Source organism: Anabrus simplex, chromosome 1 (assembly GCF_040414725.1).
Source record: "Anabrus simplex isolate iqAnaSimp1 chromosome 1, ASM4041472v1, whole genome shotgun sequence".
In the NCBI taxonomy this organism is placed as follows: domain Eukaryota; kingdom Metazoa; phylum Arthropoda; class Insecta; order Orthoptera; family Tettigoniidae; genus Anabrus; species Anabrus simplex.
The window spans coordinates 892,994,708-893,017,569 of record NC_090265.1 but is presented as its reverse complement, the minus strand read 5'-3'; the positions used below and the strand labels follow the sequence as shown (position 1 = coordinate 893,017,569).

Sequence of the window (22,862 nt, the reverse complement as noted above, 5' to 3'; positions counted from 1 at the left end):
CTCAGCCAGTGGCCTCCCAGTGGCCTCCTCCACCTCAGCCAGAGGCCTCTTCCAGTGCTGCCAACTTAACCTAACTAGCGCGAGATAAACAAAGCCACGTGCTTTTTGACAGACAACAACGCACCGCTAACCTCAGTACTGCCATCTTGACGGGCCTAAACCTCAGTAGTGCCAACTTAACCTCACAAGCGCGAGGTAAACAAAGCCACGTGCTTTTTGACAACCACGTGCTTTTTGACAGATTTGTAAACAAAGCCACGTGCTTTTTGACAGACAACAACGCATCGCAAACCTCAGTACTACCATCATGACGGGCCTAAACCCCTGTAGTGCCAACTTAACCTAACTAGCGAGAGGTAAACAAAGCCACGTGTTTTTTGACAGCCACGTGCTTTTTGACAGATTTGTAAACAAAGCCACGTGCTTTTTGACAGACAACAACGCATCGCAAACCTCAGTACTGCCATCTTGACGGGAATAAACCTTAGTGGTACCAACTTAACCTAACTAGCGAGAGGTAAACAAAGCCACGTGCTTTTTGACAGCTGTCATCCGCCATCTTTAAACCACAAAGCACTGTGCTGCCCTCTTTATCGCAGTAGCTGCAAAATTCGTCACCTGTCATCCGCAGTGCTGCTATCTTGACGGGTCTAAACCTTAGTGCTACCAACTTAACCTAACTAGCGTGAGGTAAACAAAGCCACGTGTATTTTGACAGCTGTCATCCGCCATCTTTAATCTATAGAGCACAGTGCTGCCCTCTTTAGCTACTTACCTTTGAAATGTGGTGGCGGATAATTTGAAAAATGCTTTTTGACAGCAGCCATATTTGTACACCGTGCTGCCCTCTTTAGCTAGATACCTGTGGTGGCAGACAATTTCACGTGACAGCAGCCATCTTTAATCAAGAGAGCACCGTGCTGCCCTCTATGTGGTGGCGGCAATTTGAAAAATTCTACATTCTCTTGTTTGGAAACAAACCCATGCGCTTTTTTTTGACAGCTGTCACCCGCCATCTTTAATCCAGAGAGCACCGTGCTGCCCTCTTTAGCTACTTACCTTTGAAATGTGGTGGCGGCAAATTCTACGTGCTCTTGTTTGGAAACAAAGCCATGTGCTTTCTTGACAGCTGACATCCGCCATCTTTAATCTATAGAGCACAGTGCTGCCCTCTTTATCGTAGTAGATGTAAATTCGTCACAGCTGTCATCCGCAGTGCTGCCATCTTAACGGGCCTAAACCTTAGTGCTACCAACTTAACCTCACTAGCGTGAGATAAACAAATCTACGTGCTTTTTTTGACAGCTGTCATCCACCATCTTTAATCTATAGAGCACAGTGCTGCCCTCTTTAGCTACTTACCTTTGAAATGTGGTGACGGATAATTTGGAAAATGCTTTTTGATAGCAGCCATCTTTGAGCACCGTGCTGCCCTCTTTAGCTAGATACCTGTGGTGGCAGGCAATTCCACGTGACAGCAGCCATCTTTAATCATGAGAGCACCGTGCTGCCCTCTACGTAGTGGCGGCAATTTGAAAAATTCTACATGATCTTGTTTGGAAACAAACTCACGTGCTTTTTTCTGACAGCTGTCATCCGCCATCTTGCATCACAAACCTCTGTGCTGCGCTCTTTAGCTAGATACCTTTGAAATGTGGTGGCGGCAATTTGAAAAAATCTATGTGCTCTTGTTTAGTAAACAAAGCCACGTGCTTTTTTTTGACAGCTGTCATCCACCATCTTTAATCAATAGAGCACTGTGCTGCTATCATGCGGGTAATTTCATCACCTGTCATCCACCATCTTTAATCTACAGAGCACCGTGCTGCTCTCTGTAGTAGCGGGCAATTTGAAAAGTTCTGTTAGCTGTCATCCGCCATCTTTGAGCACCGTGCTGCCATCTATGTGGTGGCGGTAAATTCCACGTGCTCTTGTTTAGTAAACAAACTCACGCGCTTTTTTGTCAGCTGTCATCCGCCATCTTACATCGCAAACCTCAGTGCTACACTCTTTAGTTGAAATATGGTGGCGGATAATTTAAAAAGAAAAATTCTACAGCAGCCATTTCTCGGCGCTAATTGCACAAGATGGTGGCTATACATGACTCCTTAAAGGTGCTTATGCAAGATGGCCGCTATACATAGACTCCCTTGGGATGCTTGCGCAAGATGGCGGTTATACATGGCTCCTTTTGAAATATGGTGGCGGATAATTTAAAAAGAAAAATTCTACATCAGCTATCTCTCGACGCTAATTGCACAAGATGGTGGCTATACATGACTCCTTAAAGGTGCTTATGCAAGATAACCGCAATACATAGACTCCCTTGGGATGCTTGCGCAAGATGGCGGTTATACATGGCTCCTTATGAGACGCCCTAGAGATGCTTGCGCAAGATGGCGGTTGCTCTTATGAGGTGGCTTAAGGGTCCTTGCACAAGATGACTAGAGACGCCCTAAGGATGCTTGCGCAAGATGGCGGCTATACACAACTCCTTATGAGACACTTTAAGGGTGCTTGCGCAAGATGGCTGCTGCTCTTAGCTTAGAGGCTAACGTGTCGTGCTAGTTCGATTCATTAAATTTGGAGGCTTAAATGCAAAATGTTAAAATTCTCGAAAACGATGCATCGTAGAGCAAAACGGACAAAATTTTTCTGACCAATGATTTAACAGCTGCTGTTATGCATGCGGTGGAGGGCAATTTGAAATTCTATGTGCTTAATCAACAGAGCGCCCTGCTGCCCTCTTTAGCTGAAATGTGGTGGTGGATAATTTGAAAAATTCTTTTGACAGCTATCATCTTTAAAAACAATGGCGACTATACATAGGCTGTTAAGGCCTTATCATGCTCCTCCTCCTCCTCCTCCCCCTCCTCCTCCTCCTTCTCTACCTCCTCCTCCGCCTCTTATGTCAAGGCATAGCTTTATATCGAACAAGTTTAAACCTGCATCGCGAAGGCAAGCGCGTGCAGCGATAACATTATTGTGCATGTTTAGACTTTCGAAACATAAGAAGAGTAGAATCAAACGCTGTACTCGATACGACATGTGATCAGAACATTGATTGATGCGTTCAGAAAACAAAATAAGTGATCAAGACTAGAATCGAACACTGTACTCAATACATCATGTGTTTAGAATATGTCAGGGGATACGCTTGTTCTAAGAAGATCAGATTGAAACATAACAAGACTAGAACAGAACACTGTAATCGATGTTGTTAACTTCAACATGTGATCAGAACATTGATTGATGTGTTCAGAACACAAAATAAGTGATCATGACTAGAATCGAACACTGTACTCGATACAACATGTGATCAGAACATTGATCGATGTGTTCAGAACACGAAATAAGTGATCAAGACTAGAATCGAACACTGTACTCAATACAACATGTATTTAGAACATGTTAGGGGGTACCCTTGTTCTAAGAAGATCAGAATGAAACATAACAAGACTAGAATCGAACACTGTAATCGATGTTGTTAACCTCAAGATATGATCAGAACATTTGTTTGATGTGTTCAGAGCAAAAGTACAATTTTGATGATTTGCGCAGCTAACTCGCTCGGTAAACGATGTGGCCAAAGTATAACTTCAAATTATTTACCTTCCATCATTCGTCTTGTGTGTAAAAATCAGTCGAACAAGTTATCGCATAAACATAGCTGAAAAAAAATCGTGATAGGGTATGGAACCCAGGGGTTACATCTTGTCAGAAGAGCAAAAAGGATGAAAGGACTCTTCCTCCTCCTTACCGCACATTCCTTGGCTAAAGGGCTAATGGGCTAAAGGGCTAATGGGCTAAAAGGCTAAAGGTGCAACAACCTCGTCGATCGCTATCAGCAAGAACGCTTGTACTTTGTAGAAAATTAATCTTTATTTGTAAATGGTTTTATGTTCAGAACAAGGAATGGAACCTAGGGGTTACGTCTTACGTAATAAAATCCCCGAGGTGCGATGAGTTACGTTTTTCGAACTAGTGTTTGGAACACTGAACTTTTCAAGATGATAGCAGAGAGTTTAGCAATGTTCTGTTGTTGGATTTTAAATTCCGCGCTACAACATGCATAAGGTGGCAGCCTTGAGGTTTACCGCCGTAAAGATGGCAAGAGTGAGGTTAACAATGTTCTGTTGTTGAATTTTAAATTCCGCGCTATAACATGCATAAGGTGGCAGCCTTGAGGTTTACCGCCGTAAAGATGGCAGCAGTGAGGTTAGCGACGCTCTATTGTCCTTCAAAGTGAGGTTAGGGTTCGTCAAGAAGACAGCTGTCAAAAAAGCACGTGGCTATGTTTACCAAACAAGAGCACGTGGCTGTGACGTCACGGTCACGTAATCAATCCTTAGCTCGACGTCGTTAAGAGCAGTATTAGGGTTAGCTATGCTTAAAAGTCTTGGGAACAGAGCAGCAGTATGAATTGCTATGTTTCAAAGCGTGTACACATGACCTATCGATTTTACATGCATCGACCATCGAACTAAACTTCACCCGCTAGATCGTGCTGCTATCTTAGCATAACCTATACCCATAAAATTAAAGTACAATGAATAGCCATGTTTCAAAGCGTGTACACATCACCTATCGATTTTGCACACATCGACTCTTGTACTAAACTTCTTCCGCTAGATTGTGCTGCTATCTTAGCATAACCTATACGCGTGACCTTAAGGTACAAAGAATAGCCATGTTTCAAAGCGTGTACACATTACCTATCGACTTTGCATGCAACAAATATCGTACTAAACTTCTTCCGCTAGGTTGTGCTGCTATCTTAGCGTAACTTATACACATGAACTTAAAGTACAAAGAATAGCCATGTTTCAAAGCGGGTACACATTACTTATTGATTTTGCATGCATCAAATATCGTACTAAATTTCTTCCGCTAGATTGTGCTGCTATCTTAGCATAACCTATACCCATGAACTTAAAGTACAATGAATAGTCATGTTTCAAAGCGTGTACACATCAACTATCGAATTTGCATGTATCGACTCTCGTACTAAACTTCTGCAGGTAGATTGTGCTGCTATCTCAGCATAACTAAGACGCATGAACTTAAAGAACAAAGAATAGCTATGTCTCAAAACGCGTACACATTACCTATCGATTTTGCAAGCATCGACTCTCGTACTAAACTTCTTCCGCTAGATTGTGCTGCTATCTTAGCGTAACCTATACGCATGACCTTAAGGTACAAAGAATAGCCATGTTTCAAAGCGTGTACACATTACCTATCGACTTTGCATGCAACAAATATCGTACTAAACTTCTTCCGCTAGGTTGTGCCGCTATCTTAGCATAACTTATACACATGAACTTAAAGTATAAAGAATAGCCATGTTTCAAAGCGTGTACACATTACTTATTGATTTTGCATTCATCGAATCTTGTACTAAATTTCTTCCGCTAGATTGTGCTGCTATCTTAGCATAACCTATACCCATGAACTTAAAGTACAATGAATAGTCATGTTTCAAAGCGTGTAATCATCAACTATCGATTTTGCATGTATCGACTCTCGTGCAAAACTTCTTCAGATAGATTGTGCTGCCATCTTAACATAACTAAGACGCATGAACTTAAAGTACAAAGAATAGCCTTGTTTCAAAGCGTGTACACATTACCTAATGATTTTGCAAGCATCGACTCTCGTACTAAACTTCTTCCACGAGATTGTGCTAAAATCGTGTAAGTGTACTGCTATCTTAGCATAACCTATCGATTTTACATGCATCGACTATCGCGAGCATAACTAAGACGCATGAACTTAAAGTACAAAGAATAGCCTTGTTTCAAAGCGTGTACACATTACCTATCGATAATGTAGTATCGAATATCATACTAAACTTCTTCCGCTAGATTGTGCTGCTATCTTAGCATAACCTATACGCATGACTTTAAGGTACAAAGAATAGCCTTGTTTCAAAGCGTTCACACATTACCTAATGATTTTGCACGAAACGACTATCATACTAAACTTTTTCCACTAGATTGTGCTAAAATCATGTAAGTGTGCTGCTATCTTAGCATAACCTATCGATTTTACATGCATCGACTATCGTACTAGACTTCTTCCGCTAGAGCATGTAGCAATCGCTTTTGTGTATCCCAAACCCATGTGCACGAACTTAAAGCACAAAGATGAGCTATGTTCTAAAGCGTGTACACATCACCTATCGATAATGTATGCATCGACTGTCGTACTAAACTTCTCCTGCCAGAGCGTACGACTATCGCTTGTGTGTGCACGAACTTAAAGCATAAAGAATAGCAATGTATAAAAATCTTGTAAACAAAGCAGCAGCATTACGTATAGTCAAGTTTAAATGCGTGCACACATCATGTATCCATGATGCACATAGTACTAAACTTATTCCATTAGAATGTACAAAGTTCGCATGTGTTTGTGCTGCTATCTTAGCATAGCCTATGTGAATGAACTTAAAGCATAAAGAATAGTTATGTGTAAAAAATCTTGTGAACATAGCAGAATGTTTACTACGTAGTTGTAGACATTAAACTTTGCATGCTGAGGCGGCATACTACGTGACCGTGACGTCACAGCCACGTGCTCTTGTTTGGTAAACATAGCCACGTGCTTTTTTGACAGCTGTCTTCTTGACGAACCCTAACCTCACTTTGAAGGACAATAGAGCGTCGCTAACCTCACTGCTGCCATCTTTACGGCGGTAAACCTCAAGGCTGCCACCTTATGCATGTTATAGCGCGGAATTTAAAATTCAACAACAGAACATTGTTAACCTCACTCTTGCCATCTTTACGGCGGTAAACCTCAAGGCTGCCACCTTATGCATGTTGTAGCGCGGAATTTAAAATCCAACAACAGAACATTGCTAAACTCTCTGCTATCATCTTGAAAAGTTCAGTGTTCCAAACACTAGTTCGAAAAACGTAACTCATCGCACCTCGGGGATTTTATTACGTAAGACGTAACCCCTAGGTTCCATTCCTTGTTCTGAACATAAAACCATTTACAAATAAAGATTAATTTTCTACAAAGTACAAGCGTTCTTGCTGATAGCGATCGACGAGGTTGTTGCACCTTTAGCCTTTTAGCCCATTAGCCCTTTAGCCCATTAGCCCTTTAGCCAAGGAATGTGCGGTAAGGAGGAGGAAGAGTCCTTTCATCCTTTTTGCTCTTCTGACAAGATGTAACCCCTGGGTTCCATACCCTATCACGATTTTTTTTCAGCTATGTTTATGCGATAACTTGTTCGACTGATTTTTACACACAAGACGAATGATGGAAGGTAAATAATTTGAAGTTATACTTTGGCCACATCGTTTACCGAGCGAGTTAGCTGCGCAAATCATCAAAATTGTACTTTTGCTCTGAACACATCAAACAAATGTTCTGATCATATCTTGAGGTTAACAACATCGATTACAGTGTTCGATTCTAGTCTTGTTATGTTTCATTCTGATCTTCTTAGAACAAGGGTACCCCCTAACATGTTCTAAATACATGTTGTATTGAGTACAGTGTTCGATTCTAGTCTTGATCACTTATTTCGTGTTCTGAACACATCGATCAATGTTCTGATCACATGTTGTATCGAGTACAGTGTTCGATTCTAGTCATGATCACTTATTTTGTGTTCTGAACACATCAATCAATGTTCTGATCACATGTTGAAGTTAACAACATCGATTACAGTGTTCTGTTCTAGTCTTGTTATGTTTCAATCTGATCTTCTTAGAACAAGCGTATCCCCTGACATATTCTAAACACATGATGTATTGAGTACAGTGTTCGATTCTAGTCTTGATCACTTATTTTGTTTTCTGAACGCATCAATCAATGTTCTGATCACATGTCGTATCGAGTACAGCGTTTGATTCTACTCTTCTTATGTTTCGAAAGTCTAAACATGCACAATAATGTTATCGCTGCACGCGCTTGCCTTCGCGATGCAGGTTTAAACTTGTTCGATATAAAGCTATGCCTTGACATAAGAGGCGGAGGAGGAGGTAGAGAAGGAGGAGGAGGAGGGGGAGGAGGAGGAGGAGGAGCATGATAAGGCCTTAACAGCCTATGTATAGTCGCCATTGTTTTTAAAGATGATAGCTGTCAAAAGAATTTTTCAAATTATCCACCACCACATTTCAGCTAAAGAGGGCAGCAGGGCGCTCTGTTGATTAAGCACATAGAATTTCAAATTGCCCTCCACCGCATGCATAACAGCAGCTGTTAAATCATTGGTCAGAAAAATTTTGTCCGTTTTGCTCTACGATGCATCGTTTTCGAGAATTTTAACATTTTGCATTTAAGCCTCCAAATTTAATGAATCGAACTAGCACGACACGTTAGCCTCTAAGCTAAGAGCAGCAGCCATCTTGCGCAAGCACCCTTAAAGTGTCTCATAAGGAGTTGTGTATAGCCGCCATCTTGCGTCCGCCATCTTGCGCAAGCATCCTTAGGGCGTCTCTAGTCATCTTGTGCAAGGACCCTTAAGCCACCTCATAAGAGCAACCGCCATCTTGCGCAAGCATCTCTAGGGCGTCTCATAAGGAGCCATGTATAACCGCCATCTTGCGCAAGCATCCCAAGGGAGTCTATGTATTGCGGTTATCTTGCATAAGCACCTTTAAGGAGTCATGTATAGCCACCATCTTGTGCAATTAGCGTCGAGAGATAGCTGATGTAGAATTTTTCTTTTTAAATTATCCGCCACCATATTTCAAAAGGAGCCATGTATAACCGCCATCTTGCGCAAGCATCCCAAGGGAGTCTATGTATAGCGGCCATCTTGCATAAGCACCTTTAAGGAGTCATGTATAGCCACCATCTTGTGCAATTAGCGCCGAGAAATGGCTGCTGTAGAATTTTTCTTTTTAAATTATCCGCCACCATATTTCAACTAAAGAGTGTAGCACTGAGGTTTGCGATGTAAGATGGCGGATGACAGCTGACAAAAAAGCGCGTGAGTTTGTTTACTAAACAAGAGCACGTGGAATTTACCGCCACCACATAGATGGCAGCACGGTGCTCAAAGATGGCGGATGACAGCTAACAGAACTTTTCAAATTGCCCGCTACTACAGAGAGCAGCACGGTGCTCTGTAGATTAAAGATGGTGGATGACAGGTGATGAAATTACCCGCATGATAGCAGCACAGTGCTCTATTGATTAAAGATGGTGGATGACAGCTGTCAAAAAAAAGCACGTGGCTTTGTTTACTAAACAAGAGCACATAGATTTTTTCAAATTGCCGCCACCACATTTCAAAGGTATCTAGCTAAAGAGCGCAGCACAGAGGTTTGTGATGCAAGATGGCGGATGACAGCTGTCAGAAAAAAGCACGTGAGTTTGTTTCCAAACAAGATCATGTAGAATTTTTCAAATTGCCGCCACTACGTAGAGGGCAGCACGGTGCTCTCATGATTAAAGATGGCTGCTGTCACGTGGAATTGCCTGCCACCACAGGTATCTAGCTAAAGAGGGCAGCACGGTGCTCAAAGATGGCTGCTATCAAAAAGCATTTTCCAAATTATCCGTCACCACATTTCAAAGGTAAGTAGCTAAAGAGGGCAGCACTGTGCTCTATAGATTAAAGATGGTGGATGACAGCTGTCAAAAAAAGCACGTAGATTTGTTTATCTCACGCTAGTGAGGTTAAGTTGGTAGCACTAAGGTTTAGGCCCGTTAAGATGGCAGCACTGCGGATGACAGCTGTGACGAATTTACATCTACTACGATAAAGAGGGCAGCACTGTGCTCTATAGATTAAAGATGGCGGATGTCAGCTGTCAAGAAAGCACATGGCTTTGTTTCCAAACAAGAGCACGTAGAATTTGCCGCCACCACATTTCAAAGGTAAGTAGCTAAAGAGGGCAGCACGGTGCTCTCTGGATTAAAGATGGCGGGTGACAGCTGTCAAAAAAAAGCGCATGGGTTTGTTTCCAAACAAGAGAATGTAGAATTTTTCAAATTGCCGCCACCACATAGAGGGCAGCACGGTGCTCTCTTGATTAAAGATGGCTGCTGTCACGTGAAATTGTCTGCCACCACAGGTATCTAGCTAAAGAGGGCAGCACGGTGTACAAATATGGCTGCTGTCAAAAAGCATTTTTCAAATTATCCGCCACCACATTTCAAAGGTAAGTAGCTAAAGAGGGCAGCACTGTGCTCTATAGATTAAAGATGGCGGATGACAGCTGTCAAAATACACGTGGCTTTGTTTACCTCACGCTAGTTAGGTTAAGTTGGTAGCACTAAGGTTTAGACCCGTCAAGATAGCAGCACTGCGGATGACAGGTGACGAATTTTGCAGCTACTGCGATAAAGAGGGCAGCACAGTGCTTTGTGGTTTAAAGATGGCGGATGACAGCTGTCAAAAAGCACGTGGCTTTGTTTACCTCTCGCTAGTTAGGTTAAGTTGGTACCACTAAGGTTTATTCCCGTCAAGATGGCAGTACTGAGGTTTGCGATGCGTTGTTGTCTGTCAAAAAGCACGTGGCTTTGTTTACAAATCTGTCAAAAGCACGTGGCTGTCAAAAAACACGTGGCTTTGTTTACCTCTCGCTAGTTAGGTTAAGTTGGCACTACAGGGGTTTAGGCCCGTCAAGATGGTAGTACTGAGGTTTGCGATGCGTTGTTGTCTGTCAAAAAGCACGTGGCTTTGTTTACAAATCTGTCAAAAAGCACGTGGCTGTCAAAAAGCACGTGGCTTTGTTTACCTCGCGCTTGTGAGGTTAAGTTGGCACTACTGAGGTTTAGGCCCGTCAAGATGGCAGTACTGAGGTTAGCGGTGCGTTGTTGTCTGTCAAAAAGCACGTGGCTTTGTTTATCTCGCGCTAGTTAGGTTAAGTTGGCAGCACTGGAAGAGGCCTCTGGCTGAGGTGGAGGAGGCCACTGGGAGGCCACTGGCTGAGGAGGAGGAGGAGGTGGCCACTGGGAGGCCACTGGCTGAGGAGGAGGTGAGAGGCCACTGGCTGAGGAGGAGGCCTCCTCCGAGAGCCGGAGGAGGAGGAGGCCGCCGAACCATCCAATTATACTACTTACATCTCCTTGTGTTGTCAACTGTTTGTAACTATACAAAAAATTAATTATAACACTCAAGTTTCCGATAAAATTTACTTTTTAAGTGTATCTTATTCAGCTGTTAAAAGATGTACGACTAGCCTTGAAGAGGTATAAAAACATTTTAAAACATTTTCTCATGAGCAATCTTTACAATAATACATTAACAGCTGGTTTCATTCTAGAATATTGTCGTAAAATTTAAGTGGGTAGAAGATCATTTTCAGTGACCAATTTTTATTGAAAACAGTTCCTTATTCTTCTACTGAGGTAAGTGTGTATTTCAAGGAACAAAATAATATTCATTACTACAAAGAGCTTTAGCACTATGGCCCTGAGTTGACTTTAAATTCTGAAGCATTCAATGTATATACTATTTAAGAAATGAATATCAAACACCTTACAATCTTTTATCAAGAAATACTTTAAATCAAGAGTGCTATTCACAACAGTTCCTTTACGTCACACTGACACAGACAGGTCTTATGGCGACGATGGGATACGAAAGGGCTAGGAGTGTCAAGGAAGAGGCCTTGGCCTTAATTAAGGAACAGCCCAAGCATTCACCTGGTGTGAAAATTGGAAACCAAGGAAAACCATCTTCGGGACTGCCGACAGTGTGGTTCAAACCCACTATCTCCCGGATGCAAGCTCACAGCTGTGCGACCCTAACCGGACGGCCAATTCGCCCGGTAGAGTGAAAAATAAAGAGATCCCATTTGAAATGAGATCATAAAGGAAGCAGTGAAAAATAAGAAAACTTGGCAAGTATGGAATAGGTATAAAATGGAAGAAAGTATCAGGAAATGAAAAGAAGGTGCAAGAAGATAGTGAAGAAAAGCTGAGAAGGATCTACACGAGTTGAAAGAAGATGTGTATAGAAGTAAAAGTATGCTATATGAACTTGTAAGAAGGAAGAGAAAAGAGTGAACACAATGCGGGTGAAAGGGCAAAACAGAGGGATGACAATGCAACCATAGAAGGATTTCTTCGATGAACTCCTGAATGTGAGAAGGGGTGCAGACAACAAGATAGAGGTAGAGTGTGAGGAGACAAAGTCTAAGAATGAAATCACAATGGAGGAGGTGAAAACTGCTGTCAAACAAATGAAAGTGGGAAAAGCAGTGAAAGTGGACGAATTGTACGTGGAAATGATAAAAAGTAGCAGGAATTGTGCATCTACAATGGCCGTATAGGCTATGTAAATTTATTTGGAAAGAAAAGTCGCACTAAAAGACTGGAGTAAAGGAGTAATAATACCTATATTTAAGAAGGGGGATGAGAAGATATGTGATAATTATCGAGGAATTACAATCATATCTCAGGTAGTAAAAATATTTGAAAGGGTACTGGAAAAGAGAATGAGAATAAAAGTAGAAGGGCAATTACAAGAAGAGCAATATGGCTTTCAAAATGGAAGATCCAACATTAGACTCTGTCTTTAGTATGAAGCAGTTAATGGAAAAAATGGGAATACAGTGGAGATATGGTGATGACATTCCTTGATTTAGAAAAGGCTTAGGAAAGTGTACCCAGAACAGAGATATGCATCTTCAAATAACACCGAACTGAGGCCAACTGTTCTAAAAAATCTACAAGATCCTAGTTACATACTTCAATTATATTCAATTATATTAAATTGTATTATATACATTTTCGCAACCGAAACAATTACAGGCTGTATCATTAAGCTATTCACAGTGTTTCGTCGGCATTTGAAAGCACAGTGCCGGACATTGAGTATGTTACGCTGATCTTAGGAGCTAGCATTATGCTTCAATCAAGCGACTCGTCTTCAACTTCTACACAATTTTGGGACTCCATATTTATCAAACTGTGTTGTGACTTCATGTCTGATAGTATATGCAGGCTAGCTCACTTAACTGTTCACCTCTTCTCGTAAACATTTTGAGACACAGTGCCGAACTTTGCGTGTGTTGTGCTACTCTTCAGAAGATTGCGCCTTACTTCATATAAGTGACTGACCTTCTACTTCTTCTAGATTTTACAATTTTAAATTGCGCAGTGCTAATCCCCATTATCCTATATTGCTTCTTCAACTATTTTTGTGAAAGACCCATCCTTTAATTTCTTGTTTTCCTATGCATTGTTTTTGTATTTTTATTTGGCTGATGATGACCCAGATTGGGGTCGAAACAGGTACTGCTTCCGCTTATAATTAAGTAAGAATGTAACACTACATTTCTTATTTACTTGTACTGAATAGGATGAACTACATTATTTGTTATTTCAATTTAACTGCAAAGCTGGGTTCAAAAGGCCAATGCTAGTAAGTCCAGCAGGCATAAAGAACTCCTGCTGGACAAAATACCGGCACCTCATTGTCTCCAAAAAACATAAAAGTAGTTAGTGGGACGTAAAATGAATAACATTCAATTAAACTGAAATTGTTGTAGCAGCGACCACACATATCGGGAAGACAGAGTGGTTTTGGAATGAAACTGGCCTATGGCAAGGAAGTGTACTGTCACCACTGTTGTTCATTATGATTAAGGACGAAACTGTGAAGGAGACAAAGGTAAAATATGGGAAAAGGGAGCTGAAGGCTTGCAGATGATATTGTGGTGTGGGGAACAAACAGAGAGGAAGTACAAGGGCATATAACTACAATTATTGAGTGAGATTATTGAAAATGATAAAAATGCTTTTGCCAGTGGGACCTAGTGTATAGGCTAGAGCAATATTTTTACTTTCATTGGTCAGTCTCAGTCTTATCCTTGGCTTTGACAATATGAAAGTGACTGAGGTATGAGTGATAGTAGTAATGCTAATCATTATGCACCCAGTCCCTGTTATGAATGGTGTGAAAATGTTACTCATAGGGTCAGTTGGTGCATGCATTTCAGTGGGCTTGGCAGACTAATATTAACAGAAATTTCTGGCTCGGTGAGGGAAGCAACAGGAAACTACCTCATTCCTCATTTCCCTAGTATGCCTCTTCAGTGATGCCTAGGCCATCTATGACAGTTGATGTCGGAGCTGTTCAGGATCCAACCAGCCTTAGGGTTGAGGACTGAACATACATACGTGGAATGAAAATCAGTGTGGAAAGGAATAAGACAATGGTGTTAACTAGAGGAGAAAGTGAAGGGAAAGGAATGATAAAAATAAAGGGACAAAACCTTGAATTATGGACAGCTTCAGGTAATTGGGAAACCAAACTGATGCATGATGCAAGTTTAAAAGGATTCAACAGGGAAATACATTCTATCAGAGTGTGAGAAACTTGGTATTGAGGAAGAAAGTACCAATGATAAATAAATAGGTAATGTATAAGATGTACTACTGCCCACTATCGACATATGCAGTGCAGACCTAGACAGTGACAAGAAGACAGGAGAATAAAATTCAGGCCAGTGAAATGAAATTTCTAAGCACTCGTATGATAGGAAAGACAAGCAAGGACAGAGTAAGAAATGTCAGGGAGGAAATAGGAGTGGAAAAGCTTTATGACAGAATTGAGACGGATGAAGTTAGATGGTTTGAACATATTTTCGAAGCGGATGGTGGAGATTCAGATAAGGGGAGGGAGACCCAGATTAAAGTGGCTGAAAACTATCAAGAATAGTACTTTTTTCCTATTGGCTTTACGTTGCACCGACACATATGTCTTATTTTTTTTACAATCACACAGAATGGGTACCGTCCACCTAATCAATACTTTATTATATCTTGTTACTAAGCAGTACCGGTTTCGACCTTCACAGAGGTCATCCTCAGCTGGTCATAAGATCTGAAGTTAACTTAACATATAATTTTGAAACATTAAATCTAATGAAGTATGTCACATGATGTGAGTGATAATATTAAAATATACAATATATAAAATATACAATGATATGATGTCTCTTCTGGTTTAAAAACAAGAGTCAATATTCTATGACATGTATATGTTACATAAAATTCTAGTGTACTGTTCATGAGTAGTAGATAATTTGGTGAAGTACCATTTCAACACCTAAAATGTTTATGGCATTCTTGAGGTACACTTTGAAATTCAGTTCATATTGGTGAATCGTTGTATACATTCATTGGTATGTTTATACTAAACATTCTGGAACATTCTATGATATGGATGTAATAAAATTTATCAAATAATACATTAAAATACGATAAAATGTTCAAAGTATTCTTGCGGTACGTTTTGGAATTACAGTGAAACCTCGATTCTCCGTTTTTTGAGGGACCATGAAAATGAAACGTACAATACGGGAAAACGGAAAATCCGGGAATGAATGAAAACCATCAACAATTTGGCTAAACATCACAAAACTGAAATATGTATAATTATAATCTTACAAAACTCCTAAACCAAACCAAACTACAGCCCCAGTGGGACTTGGCCTGCCAAGCAACCGCTACTCAGGCCGAAGGACTCCAGATTACGAGGTGCGCATGGTCAGTGCGACGAATCCTCTCGGCCGATATTCCTGGCTCTGTAGATTGGGGTTGCCATCTCACCATTAGATAGCTCCACAATTAAAGGTAATCACGTAGGCTGAGCTGACCTGGTCGCAATCGAACCCGGGCCTCTGGATGAGAGGCGGGCATGTTAGACCACGAAACCGCATTAATTACCGGTACGCGAGTTCAAAATCTCGATACTTTATATTCAGTTTTACAGGGGAATCTTCGTCAGTTCCCCGTGAAAACTTCTTTCAGTTCAGCGACTTTGATTAGGCTAGCCAAACTCTTCGAAAAATCTAATAACGCCAAGCCAAACGACAATCAACCACAAGTAGTTTTTAATTCTCTCATCTAATAAAATAAAGCACATTAGATACGAAAGCACCCAAAATGAATGTGAAATCCGTTCATTTCTTAATCTTTCATTGTAATTTGGTCTCCGGTATACTGTTCGTAGTCAGTTTCTGGAAATCTCGTACTGCACAAATTAGGCCTACGTCGACTTTTAAAGGTTATGTTGAACTCGAAAACATGGTTTCGAATATAACTATCGATTCTTAAAAGTTCTCGAATGCATTATATTCAATTCTGCGCGTCACAAATCCTATCAAATTGGAAAGATAAAAGAAATATCAAAACTTCAGAAGTTACGGTTATTCGTGACCTTGAGGTCATCTGGAAAGCACGCTCGCTGCACATGTCAGTGCGAGTTTGAAATTATACCAACCATTTAAAATGTAACGTGCGCAAATAAAACGACTGCGGTTTTTGGTATTTTAACACGAAAACGTAAAATTCCCAGTCTTACATTAGGAGCTAAACAGTAATAGGCAATTCCAAGACCTCCCATGGCTTTCTTTTTTTTAAATTACATTTAGGTGCAACATGTGTTTTGGTCTCGCTAACATAATCATGTACGATAATATAAAAAATACTGAATTTGTGTTAAGAAGCAGTTTCAATTCCTGCCTGAAAGCCCAGTTACTCTGCAGTGCCCTGAGCAAAGTGCCAAAAACCTCTTCGGCAGTACAATCGAAAAAAGTAAAAATATAAACATCTAACCCTGGACGTAATATGGACGTTTTATAAGTGCGAACATTTGACGAAACTCGTTCCGTCTTCAAGCAGAGCTGTCGAAATGCGCCGTGTCTCCTTGCAATTGTTGTCGCCACTCTCTGCTTTATGATTTTCCGAGATTCTCTAAACAATACCACCCGAATGCGATGCTAAGATGGTCCCTTATGCAAGTTCACCGCCGATCGCTTTTCCAGTACCGGTACAGTACTTGCTTTAATTATCGCAGTGACGGGGCGTTAACGCCAAGATCCATAAATATGCCATAGCCGTCCTTTTGTGAGATACAGTTTATTAAAAAACGATTGATCGAGGATTTAGCGTTGATGGGACTGGAATTTCTGGACGGTTGATCCGGGAAATCGTTTCTTCGAGGAACGGATAATGCGGGACTCTTACAACGTGATTTAATTACGATGCTCGCGGGAGCACATAATCTGAACGCATATTCCGGGAAAACGTATTTTCCGGGAACGGATAATCGAGGTTCCACTGTATATTCATTTTGTACGTTCACAGGCATGTTTGTACCAAGCATTCTAGAACATTCAACTATGTATGTTGTTTTTCTTTTAAGTTCATATGATTAAGAATGTTGGATGATGAATATCAGAATATTATGGTGTGTCATTAGTTTTCTTGGTACTAATCTCGTTAAAAGATATTGAGTAGGTGCAGATGCTCCCTCTTTGTAGTTTTGTTGTTGGACATTCAATAATCTGCGAGAACAGAGAAGAATGAAGTATAAGAATTTTGTCAGTGGAATGTTTAATGAACGTGTGGAATAAGTGTTTACTTACATAATCCTGTTGACTGGTCGAATGTGTACAGTTAGGGAGCACGTCGTGTACTGCTCCGTGTACGTCTAGGGCTAGTACTTGCAGTAACGGAGAGGGGAAATGGAGGAGCATGAGGGGTATTGATTGGGGAAGGTGAGGTAGAGGTGGTAGAAAGGGGAAGTGGAGGTTCAATAGGGGTAGTGATTGGGGGAGGTGGAGTATGGCTGGGCGTGTCTTCGGGAGGTTCCTTGATATATATTGGATGCTGTTTTTTAACTATTTTTATGTAGGTGTTTTTTAAAATTGGGATGACTGTATTAAAGAGGATATTAACTTTATCTATAATTTCGTTCAAGTTATAATTTGGGTTTGCGTATTGATCTATAGTAATGTAAAATTCTTCTGTTATATTGAGCAGAGAGCCCTTGGGGATCATACTTAAAATTTGCATGTCGTTTTCAATATTTGTAAAATTATGCTTATAATCCTCGTTATGTTGAGCTATAGACGAAAAGTGATTATGCTTTAAGGCGTTAATGTGTTCTTTGTAACGAATAAAGAAGTTTCTGCCCGTACGTCCGACATAGCTAGCCTCACAATTGTCGCATTTAGTAATGTTTTAAAATTATATGTTAAGTTAACTTTAGATCTTATGACCAGCTGAGGATGACCTCTGTGAAGGTCGAAACCGGTACTGCTTAGTAACAAGATATAATAAAGTACTGATTAGGTGGACGGTACCCATTCTATGTGATTGTAAATACCAAGTATCAATACGGACATGAAACTGATAGATTACAACATATGTCTTATGGCGACGATGGGACAAGAAAGGGCTAGGACTGGGAAGGAAGCGGCCGTGGCCTTAATTAAGGTACAGCCCCAGCATTTGCCTGGTGTGAAAATGGGAAACCACGGAAAACCATCTTCAGGCCTGCCGACAGTGGGGTTTGAACCTACTTTCTCCCGAATACTGGATACTGGCCGCACTTAGACGACTGCAGCAATCGAGCTCGGTCAAGAATAGTACAACTAGAAGGAACCTGGATTGGAACACAGTTAAGGAAGAACAATGGTCGCTGGATAGGGGAAGGTGGAAAGGTGCAATGAACATCCCAACTCGGCAGGATATAGACGAGTGAAATGGACGTTGATGATGAAGAAAGGTAAAATATAAATCACTCATTCGAACCAGCTACCACAGTGTATTCCTTAACAGTGCAGAACAGTTTTTATGGGACACTTAAGCCCAATTTACTCTGTCAGTTTTCAAGCCTACGCATGATGCAATGTCTAACCAGGGATCGATATGTATGTCAACCTGATTCACCAGCACATTTCCTACTGAAGTTGGGCTGAGACTTCTGTGTCCTATCACTGCTCCAAGGTTACAAGCCCCCTTGGTAACAGTGACCAAGTGGATTGCAAGTTTTATCCCTCCATTTTCAGGATTTGCCTATCTACTCACCATCATCACTTGTAATAACACCATCATCGACACCCCTAACTATATGTAGAACTTATCTGATAATCTGTGTTCTTGGAGTGATACAGTACTGCATACAACTACAATTATTTAGATCTAAGAGAGGAAACTTAAAACTGCTACAGTAATATTTTCCATGCATGTGTGTGAGGAAAACTTCTGCCTGCAAATGGTAAAGCTAATAAAACAAAAATGATATATTTTCTTACTTTGGAATCACAGTTTGAAAACGAGAATTAACAGGAATTCGTCCTTTCTCATCTCGTTCAATGCCCATCTCTTCTAGTCCCAGGTTGACGGTATATGGACGACGACCAACACACACTAGCAGAACATCGCACTCCAACTGCAAATAATACATTATTATTCAACAATTCTGAACAGTGCAACAAACAATAACCAAATACAACACCAAATTTACTAACCTCTTCCTTCTTGGCAGGATCCTTAACATTTTCTACACTAACTTTGATGACGTCACCTTCCTTACGGGCCCCTGTCACTTTATGACCCAGGCGGAATTTTAATCCTTGCTTGGTTAGAATGCGTTGAAATGTCTTTGAAACTTCACCATCAATTCCTACTCCTCCAATAGAATTCAGGAACTCCACTGCTACCACGTCAGATCCTAAGCGACTCCACACAGAACCCTAAAATAATTACGCCACCAAATTAATAACCAAGTATTTTGTTAGAAGATTAATAATAAAAGAGAAGTTAAGGGAAAGTAATTAAACAAGTAATAATAGAACTGAGAGCTTCCAATTACTATCCCTTACATTTAGTTAATTAAACCTTGTCTCATTGTACTCAGAAGGTGATTTACAAATAAAAGACATCGGAAGGCAATGATATCTTATGATCACAATATATAAACTTGGAATCAAACTTGTTACTGCTCAGCACTAGGAAATGTGTGTTAAGCAAACAAATGAGTGGAATAAAATGAAATGTGGGAAATAGACAATACTGTTGAAGAAATTATAAAATGTGTACTAACAATGCTGGTTTTAAAAGTGAGATGATGTCATGGAGGGAGACTAGCATTGTTTATCCAGTGACTACTTTGTGAGTATGGCATGCTTTTAGGTCCTGTATGTCTTCAAAACCTGCTTACGATTAATACAAATAATGTAGTAGGCATTCCATCCCCTTTTACAGATCTTAGCCTATTGCTTGTCAGTGTTTAAGAAAAGAAGTTATCTCGTAACTGTATTCGTTCTGTGATTTAATTACCATATCGTGCTTTATTGAAATGTGACATCTGCATGAATTAAGAAAATTTGCCAGCTTGGTCTGCATGTAAACAAGTCAAGCAGGTTCGATTACAGTGGCTGAGATTTTTTCCTTTTTTTCAAGTCATCCAATGGCCTTGGAAAGCAAAGACTCACTGAGATGACATTTGGCCAGCTATTTTTGAAGATACTGTATCCCTTTCAGACCGTGTACGCACAATTGTGCGGGTTCGTATTTTATTTATGTCTGAGCTTATTTGACGGTTTCTTGGCGCTAGACCGGACTGCAGTGCTTGTGCGGGACACGTAGCATGTACTTCAACTGTTTTTATTTAGTACTTGACCACCAGGGGCCAGGAAGAAGTGTTCAAAAATACAGTTCATTAGCAATATGGCAGGAAGCAGTAATGCCTAAAGTAAGTATTTATTTATTGCATTCATATTAATCTAGGAGCTTTACCGAATAACAGAATATAATCAATGAAGTGTGTAGATTGTGTAGCAAACGTAAATTGTGAACTTACAACATCGTACGTTATACCATGAGGTGTTGAATATTGATACGCACATATGTGCGTGCTAGGTTTCCTTACAGGCAATGCATGCAGGAGTGCTGGGTGCTGTCACAAAAGGACTGTGAAAGAAAAACTCGTACTCTACATGAGAAATGTAATGTATAAGATTTTAATTATTTTAAATCATCCCACACTGTAAAATAGAACATTTGATCATGTACATGTGCATATTCACATGTACTGAGTTGAATTTTTTATTTTTTGCAAGTAGTGAATGAAGTCCTGACACGCACAATTGTGTGGGTTCTGTTTTTCAGCCGATAGTTCTTATTTTGTAAAATAAACTGCAAAAACATGTATTTGAGAGCATTTTAATAAGTTTTTGACGTTTTGGCACCCCCAGATTTCTTTCAGGTCTGACGACAAGCTGCTGCTGCCAAAAGGGCAGTAATATCAAAACTCCTCCTCAATGTAGAAAATGTAACGTTTACTTGTGTCTGAACGAAGATTTAATTGTTTTAAATTATTCCCCACTGTAAAATAGAACATTTGGTCATGTACATATGTATATTCACATGCATTGAGGTAATTTTTCTTTTTTGTAAGTAGTGAAGTAAGTCCTGACACGCACAATTGTGTGTATGCTTTTTTCTTCAGATGTTAATTTTTATTTTGTAAAATAAACTAAAAATATATGTATTTAAGAGCATTTTAGTCAGTTTTTGACGTACAAACAAAAATTCACACCGCCAGTTTTCTTTCAGGTCTGAAAGGGGTACAGGCTTTTGGGCTTATGCCGTGTCAAGAAAATAAGGTGAAATTCTTAACGTTTCGCAGGGAACTGTGCTCTGCGTCCTCAGAAGAAATCTCGACTGTCCACGAGAAAGGCTTCTTAAACAATGACACTTTTAAATTTGGACGTTATAATAGAAGTGGAAAATGGTACGTTCATTCGTCACCAGATGGCCCCCAGGACGTGGCAATGCTAGCTTTCGAAGCGGAAGCTGACCGAACGCTAGCGTTGCCATGTCCTGGGGGCCATCTGGTGACGAATGAAGAAGTTGGATGGCTGAACAGTAGCTTATACAAGAAAAGTTGTCTTGAGATTTCTTGTGTGAAGCTCCTATGCTTGTCAGAGAAGATTACTTAATACAATAAAAATGTTCTTTCAATCTTCATGTATCAACAGGCAATTAAGCAGAGATTCTCCGTGCAAGACTGACAGAACATGGGGGAACCATCAAACAACATGATGATAACTGATTGGATTTGCTTTGACTGTGTGACAACTTGTAGGGATTGCATACTTTCACTCTTTAATCTTAACTACGTAATATTACTTCACAAGATACATGCAATTAAAAGAAGAAAAAAAAATACTTTTTACATTATACCCAACTGATTGCAGAGATGTTATTAATTAATTACCAGTAATTATCTGAAGACAGAAAGGAGACAAGTAGGAGACAAGTAATACCATATTTACTCACATAGTAGACCTTTTTTGCCCCACATTTACAGCCCAAAAAAAGTAAGGAGGGTCCAATATGCGATAACCTCAAATTTTGTGCAGTGAACACATGACTTCTAGGCTATAAAGAGCTATAAATTGTACATGTTAACGTTCAACACTATTCCTTAGAAACTTACGAATGTATTCTGAGTTTTACTGGCTATTTTTGTTGGAAGACAGTACCGTATTTCTAAATTTAAAAAGAATAAAGGGTGAACATGACTTTTAGGCCTACATCTGAAGTAAATATAGTCAGTTTTAGTTACTCTTATATTAAGTCATTCGTTTCATCTCATTAACTCCTCCGATGAGGTTGATGTCAGGAAGGGCATGCAGTCGTAAAAAGTCGCTATGAAGATTTGTCTCACTTCATACTCGACCTCGTACAGAAAAGTGATAAGGGTATCGTATTATGCAATATTAATATAAAAGAACATAATGGCAGTTATTTGTGTCTGTCAGTTAAGCAGTAGTCCTACCACACAGTAAACCTGATCATTGCCTTCATTTGATTTATCATCGTCTTGTGCTGCCAACTAAACTGCTACCGGCGAGTCGTCATTCCAAACGACATCTTCACGGCAATCATGAGTATTTGAGATCCGGTCTTTTTGCAACTTAAAAAATAGTTTCGTTCCCAACTAGAGTGTCCAAACACTGAGAATCTATTCGCAAATGGTTTCTGGAGATGGTCTACATTATTCCCAGTTGGTGTATGTGTAACAGAAGCCACCCCTTCTGAATAAAGCCGTGCTGTAAAAAGCGTGCCAACCCACCAGC

At 40.3% G+C, this 22,862-nt stretch overlaps 1 protein-coding gene across 1 annotated transcript in view; it reads right to left on the bottom strand.

Moving 5' to 3' along the window:
• LOC136857712 (dihydrolipoyl dehydrogenase, mitochondrial) overlaps window positions 1-22,862 on the bottom strand; it is a 132,937-nt gene that overhangs the window by 76,157 nt on the left and 33,918 nt on the right. Inside the window, exons 7-8 of the mRNA XM_067136584.2 lie at window positions 19,245-19,469; window positions 19,029-19,165 (exon numbers count right to left, since the gene is read on the bottom strand). Coding sequence (XP_066992685.1) covers window positions 19,029-19,165; window positions 19,245-19,469 — 362 coding nt within the window. The remainder of the gene's footprint in view (window positions 1-19,028; window positions 19,166-19,244; window positions 19,470-22,862) is intronic.